The 10,475-nt window shown below is 37.1% G+C and overlaps 1 protein-coding gene across 1 annotated transcript; it reads right to left on the reverse strand.

The window, feature by feature from the left end:
• Positions 1 to 3,812: 3,812 nt before the first annotated feature.
• Positions 3,813 to 6,086, reverse strand: LOC145766804 (solute carrier family 35 member G1-like). The gene is made up of 3 exons (XM_082578510.1): positions 5,669 to 6,086; positions 4,612 to 4,799; positions 3,813 to 3,851 (listed from the first exon to the last, which is right to left on the reverse strand). The coding sequence occupies exons 1-3, from the start codon at positions 6,084 to 6,086 to the stop codon at positions 3,813 to 3,815; spliced, it is 645 nt and encodes a 214-aa protein (XP_082434636.1).
• Between the last annotated feature and the right edge of the window lie 4,389 nt (positions 6,087 to 10,475).

The following is a 10,475-nucleotide window of genomic DNA, read 5'->3' on the forward strand; positions in this document are numbered from 1 at the left end:
GGCAACATAATGCCAGCGGTCTACAGCAGCGCGCGAAACCTAAATGTGGCCGGCGAAATGATTTGAACATATTTTACGTTTCTAATTGTCATAATCAGTGTTGTTGGTTCGGAGACCTATTGCCAGCCGAAGCGGAGGACTCCAAAATCAATTAGCAGTTATCAAACAATAAAGTTTGAATATAAAACAAAGCCTAATAAACACATTAATGTAAACAAAAACAATGGTTGTTGTAAAGACAAACTTTTGTTAGATTTTTTTAAGGGCTCGTTATGCCGTATAAGGAGGGCTGTTGAGAGGGCAATTTAGACCCCAAATTAACACATCTTTGAGAAAGTGCACTGTAGTCAAAAAAACGCGATGTAGCTTTTCGTTTCCAGACCCCTAAAACTACCTTGGGTCCGGGTCTAAAAGTACCCCTGGCAACGCTCCTGCGTACAAATGTGTTTCTACAACTGTTGTGCTTGACCTTCCGCTTTCCATAAATTTTGTTGTTGTTGTTAAAAACGTTGACTTCCTTTGCAATATTTAGTAACATTTAGCCTAGGATCCCTTGTATTTAATTTTGAATCAGCACTGCTTTTTGTCGTATTCTAACTCACGCTCGGTGGTTGAAAATTTAGACTAATTGGACAAGAAGGCAAGAAAGCCAATCTTCGTGTCCACCTTCAGGCATGCTTTCAAGTGTCTTGCCAAACACACAGCTACATGCTCTTGAGCGGTGTCAAACCGGCGCCTTTCAGAGCTTCGTACCTGGGCTGAAACCAATCGGCTATGCAAGTGGTCATAATTTATTGTTGAAAACAGGCTACCGCTACATACGTATCTAGATTTGGGAGTTATATTTACTTTGACATTGTTACGCTCAAAATTAACTATCTTTATATAACTTGAAAATTGCCCAGTAGCCCAGATAGCGCAGTTGGTCAGCGCGTGACTTTGTGAACGAAGAAGCTTCAAAATCAAGCTGCGCTAGTTCGATTCGCGGGGTGTGCGCTTGAGCAACGCACGTTAAGGACTGCTCTCCATCCAGCGGCATCTAATGGATGGAATATTTCCCGGGTAACAACACTTTAACAATCGGAAACTTTACCCTGTCAATCTCGGTGACCGGGCCTGCGTCAGTGGTTCAAAGGGTTATAGGCAAATTGTTCGTAAGCAATTGTTTGTAAACTGTTTTTCGTAAAATGAAATCCGTAAAACAATTCTTCGTAAAGCATTTTTTCGTATACATCAAATTTTAACTGCATGCACGAAAAAATGCTTTAGGAAGAATTGTTTAACGAAGAATTAATTTTACGAACAATTGTTTTACGAACAATTGCTTACGAACAATTGCTTTACGAACAATTGCTTACGAACAATTTGTCGGACACCGGTTCAAAGCCTGTACAACACATTCTACAAGTATGCGAAATTGCCAGGATTAAGCTCTCAAAGAAGTTTTCCCAGTCCGAGGATAAAGATTCAATCAAACAACCTTTTATCTAGTCCAGCGTGGTCCAACTGCAGGCCCGCGGGCCAAACTTGGCCCGCAAGCTCCGTTTTTTTGGCCCTCGAACTGATAGTCAGCTTTGCTTAAATCTAGCAATATCACTTCAATTTTTGTATCTTTTTTATTGTAATTGACAAAAAAACTTTGTGAATGATCCTTTGTGATGCATAGCAATACCACTTTGTTCAAAAAATTTTCCCATGTCGTGAGAGTTAGTACACAGCCCCTATAGAGCTTCAACTCCAATTATGTGAACTTCAGAACGATCCGTTTTTGCTGTCAAAGAAAATGGAAAATCCTACAAGCTTTTGGAAGTTAGTGTCAAAGGAGAAGTTTCCCCTTTTAAAAGATGCTGTTCTGAACCTGTAGGTCACTCGATGTTTGGAAGTACATACATTTGCGAATGTACGTTTTCGGCAATGAACAATATTAAAACCAAAAATCGAAATCAACTTGGAGACGAGGCTCTTTACGCTTGCGTTCGCATGGCCACAACTACGATTCTCGTAGATACCAACGCTATTATCTAAAATTAAAATCTAAAGTTGGTAAAGTTAAAGATGATCCCCCTTTTAGGGTGAAACAAGCTGTAGTGTAAAGGTTTTAGAAAGTGATAACTATAGGGCAGGGATGGCGAACCACTGACCCGCGGGTCACGAAGTGACCCATCACAGATTTTCAGTGACCCACTTGTCTTTTTTAAAATAATCAAATTTAAACAAATATTTCAGCAAAGAATGAATGTTTCACTAAATATTTGTAATAAGGCCCCACCGTATTTTAATCTAGTACAGTACCGAATTGCCATATAGCAGTCTGACACAACTTAATTTGTGGTAATGTTTTACAGCGATTTGTTGAATTGTTGGAAGAAGTACAACTTTTTTTAACTGAAAAAAATCAAAAATATCCAGAGTTAAGCGAAAGTACGTGGTTGAATGATTTAGATTTTTTCGCTGATTTTACAATGCATTACAATAAGTTAATACTAAATTGCAAGGCTGCTGAAATATTCTATTATCCATGTTTGGGCACATTAAAGCATTTGAAAAGAAACTCGCTATTTTTTCTGTAGATCTTGAACAAGGTCAGCTGAAATATTTTCTTCAGTTGTTGAAGCACTTTACCAGCACCATTTTAACTTATGAACAAAAGCAAACTGCACTCAACAAGTATGTTTTACTGACGAAAGAGGCCAAAAACGTAATGTCAGAAAGGTTTACCCAGTTCCGAAAGCTAGATACTACATTGCAGTTCATTCTTTTCTCGCATGCAATTCAATTTGAAAATCTTGAATTATCAAACTTCAAATGGCTTCGTCTTTACAACTTGGAAATGGAAATGATAGAATTTTCAGAAAGTGCAGTTTGGAAAACAAAATTTGTAGACTTAAATCATCTCCTACAAAAAATTGAAATGAAAACGGATATGGATGGTTGTGACTTTCTTGCTGTTGAAAACCATACTGAAAATATAATTCTTACAGAGTGGAACTCCCAGCCAAATTCGTTTGAAGCTATGAAAAGATTTGCGGTAGCTCTCTTAACGTTGTTTGGTTCTTCATATTCGTGCGAATCTTTATTTTCGCACATGAATTTTATACAATCAAGCACACGGAATCGTCTCAGCTCAGATATGAGTGCTGCATGTGTGAAGCTAAAAACTACGGATTACCAACCAAGGATAATAAGACTTGCAGAGAAGATGCAGCAGCAAGTTTCGCATTAACATGTAATTAAATGTATGACCCACTTTTGCTTTTTCAAGGATTAAGGTCTCTTTTGTGACCCAGCACTAAAAAAGGTTCGCCATCCCTGCTATAGGGCATAGGCTATTTATAATTTTCCAGCAATAAGCATATGAATGGCTATTTAAAAACATTGGCCCTCAAGATAAAAAAATGTTTTTGGCCCGCGATGAAAGAATGAAGACGTAAAACGTTTACTTAGATATTGTTGATGATATTTCGAAATAAACCAACTCTTACTGTGTCTGCTAACAATTTTACTGACATCCAGTTTTCTTGTTTAAAAAAAAGCATATTTTATTGTTTCTGAAGTGTTTTGTTGAAACGATGGCTCTTTCGCTGAGAACGGCGTATAGAGTGCTTATTCCTGTGTAGGTCGCATTGTGGCAGCCAATACCTATGCTATAGCCTACATACCGCATTTTAATAAGATTTTCAATTATTGCACACTTAGCCTTTAGGTATAGAAAAAGAAATGGTCGCAACAAAACAGCGAATTACAGTAGCCTAATATTACAGCTAATTATTGTGGTAAGCTTACCAACATTCAAGAATAGGCAACTCAGGCGATTAGCTGTCAAGGTCGATGACTGTGGTAAGCTCCTGATACTGTCCAATTGTCCAAAATTTGATTTTATAAAATAGACTCACTCGTATTTTCCATACACTTGTGCAAGTAGGCTATGCTGTGATGCTTTCAGATTTTTGTGGTGCGGTGCGGGCGCAGTGTGACATTTTCAGAATTTTTGCGGTGCAGTGCAGTGCGGGTAGCGGGCAGATTATTCCTGCCCGCGCCATCACTAGCAAAACCCATCTTTGAAGCATTTATGATGTCACAAGGATACCATACGAGGACGCAAGTTTTACTGTAATTTGTTGGGGAATTGAGCATTTGAGCAAGTATCATTGCGTGTGCAATCTTTTAAAAATGGAATCTTTACCACCCTTATAAAACTCAAATTGTTGGCATAGCATGGCAAACACAGACCTTTTAATTTCTGTCAAAAATCTTGCACGTATGCTTGATACCAATCACAATTGAACAGGATAAAATTAAAACAGCTCCTATGCAGCTTAATTGCGATGGAACTATACCAGATACAAAATATTGAAAGAGAAATGAAAACATCACTTCGGTAGTTTTGATCAATGTTACTGGACCAGCTCGTTCACGTTGCAAAGCCAAAGTTGTGAGAATTTGACCAAAAAAGCTCACAACTGCTACAGCAGTCATCACTGGAACTTCTTTTAAACAAGGCAGCTCTAAGTTTCCGATAAACGCAAGATACACAAGTACCATAAAAAAACCTTCCCACGAATAATAAAATAATGAAATAGTGAAAGAAATCTCTGGGCCCAACTTTCGTACGATTATAGTTGTGAGCGCTGCAAATGTGGATGTGACCAAACCGAGTCCTACTCCCACAAGTCGGTCTGTTGCATCATCATTTTGTGCTGAAATTGCTGTGCCTTGGAAGATGAATGTTGGCTGTGTGATGAACACTAGTCCCACCACTGTGACAACAGTCAAGCATATGTTGAGGATACCGCACTTTTCTGAAAATAAAGAATACGGTAATGTACTTAGCTGTGAAAATGTATGTAGCCTGCACTTTCTTAAACAAATTAAACAATTTTTGGAACCACTGAATAGCTAAGCTGAGGCCTTAGGCCAATAGACTTTTGAGGATTGAATTCCAATTGTCGATTTTATTCTACAGTAATGCCTTTGTGGAGAGTTTGCTTTGTTGAACTATAAACAAACAAAACAAACGAACTTTAGCGGGTTTTAAGTGTTTTATTACACAGAGATATAACATAATTTAAAGAAAAAAAAAAAAACTCAAACGTTTCCGAAACGTAGGCCTACGTGTTAAGTAATTCCTGATGAGGACACACCTAGGCCTACGCGTCGAAAACGTTTGAGTTGATTTTTTTTAATTATGTTATATTTCTTTGTAATATACTGTACATGTTAAACCCGCTAAAGTTAATTTGCTTTGTTTGTTTATTCTATTTTAAGGAATTATAGCTTGCAAAGCGTTTGCTAAACCATGAGTTTGGTTTCTATCCTACAGTTTGGACTCTGCATTTTTCAAACTGACCAAGTGTTCTGGATCACTTGTTTTATTTTTAAAAACCAGAACGTTGAATATGCAGTAGAACTAAAGATGCAGACAGCAAATTACGTAGCGATAGTCAATGTTTAGCCACCAAAAAAAACTAGACCTTTTCTAGTAATTCTACTGAAATAGTCTTCATTTGACTTTGTAAGGCCAAATTTATACACTTGATTAACGGATTGATAAACTTTATTGTTATTTTACAATAGAACAAGATACTACACTTTTGAAGACAAGCGGCATCTTTCGTGGTAGATGATAAAACTTCAAAAACTAATATCATCGCGAAACAAAAGATCTCACCTTTCAAGCACAAACAAGCGAAGAAAACTACCAAGGCAGGATATGTGAAACAAACCGCCACAGCGTCACCAAGTGGTATATATCGCAATGCCTCGGCATATGCAGCCATTACTATGGGGCCACACATTCCTCGTAGAAGCAGCAATAAGTTAGTTGTAAAGTTTTGTCTCAAAATCACTTGCTTCTTGATGGTAATTGTTGGTAGGAGAAACAGGTATTGTAGAAGACAACGCAGTAAAACTATCTTAGCTGATTCATCTTTATAGAATGTAATTAATATTCCTCCAAGGGCCATCAAGAAGGCAGATAAAAAAGCGTAGACGCATCCAATCCAAGATGAGGGCATTGTAACCACTTTCTTATCCTTTTTCGATTCTTCAAAGTCGTCAAAATGTTCTCCAATGATTTCATCTGTCATCTCGAAATTTTTTTGGGGTTAGTTAGGACTGGAAATATATCACAATATATACACACTCACCTGGGATTGCTCAAGGACTGACTAAATAGACAAAATTATCATTGTACGCAGTGCTTCAGTGACAACTGACTAGTCTACTTATTCCAACCTGGAGTAGGGTAAGTAGAAAGTTTTTAGAAAGTCCATAAATGCAATAAATTTTGTAAAAAATAATAAATTAAAACCCACAGCGTCTAATTGCGGACTTAGAGAATGCACATGGATGAGTTGAGCTACCTTGTTAAAACCGAAAAAAAGAATGACATTTTTCCTCAGTGAAAATAAATTCCTCACTCAACTAAAAGTTTTGTATTTTAGGCCTGTAGTGCATTCAGCCTATTCTGACGGCAATAGAGGTGAGGTAAGAGATGTGTGTGTATAATAATTAACAAAAGCTGCTCTGAATTTAAAAAAAAAAAGAAATTATTAAAATAGTTTCGTCGTCATTAAATAAAGAAATATACGAGACCGGTACCTACAGTGTAAACTTTAAGCGGCCGAGAAACATATTTAAGCTTAGATGTTAGCTCAGTAAACTTCGGTTTTTATTGTGGGGTTGGTTTGACCAATCAACCATGGTTTCTGGCCGATTGAACATTATTTAAATTAAATTTTGCAGCTCAGAAAAATTCTAATAAATACACAAAATATGGATACATAAGCAGCATTTGAAGCAAAATCATGGCTTTGAGAAAGCCAACTGAAAAGTGCCAACCATTTTCATTTTATTGCAATGCAAGAGAACAAGCCTGTAAGCAGCACTCTATTTGTTTCTGAAAACAACATTTGAGCACTGAATTTTTATTTTGCTTTATTGGCATGCGTTCTCTTGGAAATAATATAAAATTGTTCTGTACCACAAGTAGCGTTGACAGGGAGAGATCCAGGGGTACCTTTGCAGCCGGGATAGTTTTATGGGCCCGTAACGTATTTAAAGGGCTTGAAAACTTGAGAAAATCAACTAGTATCCTTTGCACATAGTGCGCTTCTCTTAGAAGTGCCTTGATTTGAGGCCCTTGTCTCGTTGGTACCCGGACCAAATTATCTTTTTAACGGCCCTGAGTACTCCATTTGATGCATAGGTAGACACTATGCAACAGAAGTATTAAATGGAAACATAGTTGAGCTAGCTGCTATTGTGTAATGTTCAACAACATAGTGTAATAGGAATTGTAATCAGTTGTATTAGTCAAAAACGTATTTCGTTTTCCAGGATTTTCCGTCTCAATCGTCAAGAGTAAAAATAAGAAAGTTCTCAGGTTGGAGCTGTAATATAACATCGTAACATGGAGACGTTCAACAACAAATTGATTTTTCTTCAAACAATGTAAACTTACGACCTCCTCTGCTCACACTGCCAACAGCTTTTGCAATTATTATGCCATTACCCAGTGATTTCCAACCTTATTTTATGCATCACTCCCTTTTCCAATGTTAAGAGCTTTTTATTCCTCCCTCATAACATTATAGTGTAGGCATATTTGTAATTTCGTGTTTTTTTTTTTTGTTAAAAGCAAAAACTCACTTGTTTTTGAAAGAAAACATGATAAGTTTAAAAAAAAATTAGGGTGGCATTTTTTCTGAACATTTTTGGGGCACGAAATCCAAGATGGCGTCCAAAAGGGGGCATAACAATGATTAAACAATATTTTCGCAAGTACATAGGCTACAATTACAAATAAAATATCTAAATATATGTTTTCTGAGACAGGAAATCTAATGGAATCATCGAATTTAGGTTACATATGACATACAAGTGCCAAATTTTAAAATGTTATTCAAAATGCTCCCGCGCACCCGAAACGTATGCTAAGCTACCTGCTTAATTTTGTAATTTTGCACCAAAGACTGTATTAACTTAAATGCATGCATTTTTTACAAAGAATACGCAACTAGAAAGCCAATGAACGGCTCTAAATACAATGAAACTTGAATTAATGTTCAATCCTTTAAGTCGTATTACACGCGAAAGATGTAAGAAGTCTTAGGCCTTCTGATTAAATGGCAGTTATCGTTAACAACCGACATCTACGGAATTTATAATATTTATTGAATGTCAAAGAAAGCAATTCATCTTCAAAATTTTCAGTCTTCATTTATCACTGGTTGGATAGTTTTGTTTTTACAGCTGAGACCACAGCCCCAGACTTTTGTACATGGAATATTGTTCTTGTGGCAGTTGCACCTTCCTTCGCATCCACGTTTACACCATAGCATCTTTTCACATATAAACTAGGTGGGCAATTGCCCACCTAGTCCCTTTGCTTGCCCCCCTAGCCCTTTCTTTGCCCACCTAGTTTGAAACTAGGTGGGCAAGCTTTAAAACTTAATTTTTGTTTAAGTTAGATTCAAGTTAAAGAATGAACAGCTAAATGGAAAGCTTCAGCATACATTTAGAACTTATCAGTCTACCTTTGACTTTACATATAACATCCTTAATGTTTCATTCAACCAGATTAATTATTATCGATTTGTGTTGTGAGTACCTCATATTTTGCGTGAGATTCTGAATGTCTGAATTACCGAAGTTTGTTTCCTGATTTTCATTAAAATAAAATACCATCAGTTCTTTAGAATCATCTAATTCTGCAAAGATTCAACTCATTGTACTATCTTAGCAGTTATGTTTCATATACTGTATTATCATCGTTGTTTCTTTTATGGCTATTATCATAGTTGTTTCTTTTTACTTTAGTACAAGAGACCTCTGCAACTAAATGTCGCTAGATTAAATTTTATTAGATTACACAGGCCAACAAAAAAGATAAAAAATTTTGTGTCTGCAATGTAAGATGTGATTTGGGGTGTATTGAGGCTACTGATTTAAAAAATCACATATTTTACCCATCACATCAAGTTTTTGAGATTTTTGCATGATATTTTTTCTCATAATTTTGGCTTTTTGGCCGAATTTTCTCTTACCGTTACCGTTTTGTAAAGACCTTATGAGCCAATAGTGTTTGAAAATTTGTCATAATCATGGAAATGATTTTATTTGTAACATTTGGAGATGTATGATGACACCATGACCATTGCCCATTGGGGTGACCAACTTATCTTCAGAAGGTACATTAGTCAGAAGACCCCCTAGCTAGATAGTCCACTGGTCAAAAAAGTCACATAGACCGTCTGGCTAGTGGACCATCTGTCTATGGTAGACCATCCAACTTATGTACCTTCTGAGAACTGTCCATAAACCACCCCTTACAGGCAGGGTTACATTCACGTTGTCAGTAGGGGAAGGTGGTGTTAGTTGAGTCAGTGGGTTAGTTGAGTCACCATTGTTTTCTGACTAGCCAAGCATGACTTCGTGAAGATTAATTGCTAGAAACAATAAGCATTATGGGTAACTGCGTCCATCTTGCTTTAGCAGCCGTGCAAGTTATACAGGTTATACAGTCAGCAAAATGCCATTTTTTGGACTAAAAAGTAAATATTTTCAGCTCAAAGTTGATCGGGATGCTGAAGCTATGCTAGGCGTAAGCGAAGATAGCGTCAAAGTTTCATATAGTTTATAGCTATCTTAAGCATAGTACATTTGCGTAAGACCGATAAAGCTTTACGTATAGATAATATGTTCAATAAATGTCACGAGGAAGGATTGGGGTTGGTTGAGTCAATAGCTGCAGGGCTAGTTGAGGCAGTGACTCAACTCACCCTACCTCAAGTTGCAGGCTGCTGAAATCTTACTTCTGAATTTGAATTGCTAAGCGTGCATTCTTAAATCAGTTACTTGGACAAAATGAGCTATTATTTGATTAAAATTATCCATTAGGCCTACTTTTCTATTTAGTTTTACACCCTCAGGCTCACACATCTCATTAATTACAGCCTTTGGACAGGGCTGTGTGCCTGTGTATGGCCCGTTTAAGGCCTACTACAACAGAGCATTGAGTTTCTGGCAAATAAATAATCCTGGAAAGGTTTGTAGTATATATGATGTGTCTGGCATTACAAACCAAGCCTATGAAAATGCTTTTTCCCACAAAAATATTGCTGCCGGTTTTGAGACAACATAGGGATATATCCTGTGTACAGAGACATTTTCACTGACATAGATTTTGCTCCATCAGAAATGACCAACCGACCTTTAGAGTTACGTGTTGGGATTCAAGCTGAAAACTGTGCTTCAGAAATCAATGAACATACGGTCTACGGATCAGTTGTCCATAACCTTCGAAACACCCAACGTTAGTGCTGCACATCAAGCTTGTTCCAGCGTAACTTCTGCTCGGAATTCAGCTAGTTCAGAGCACTTATGTGTCTCCAATGGAAATACTTCCAATTTTACCAAATTTGGTTCGCGAAGCAATACAATGTGGCCGCGGGAAAAGCATGAAAAGTATTAGA

This window comes from Aplidium turbinatum, chromosome 3 (assembly GCF_918807975.1).
Source record: "Aplidium turbinatum chromosome 3, kaAplTurb1.1, whole genome shotgun sequence".
NCBI classification, from domain to species: domain Eukaryota; kingdom Metazoa; phylum Chordata; class Ascidiacea; order Aplousobranchia; family Polyclinidae; genus Aplidium; species Aplidium turbinatum.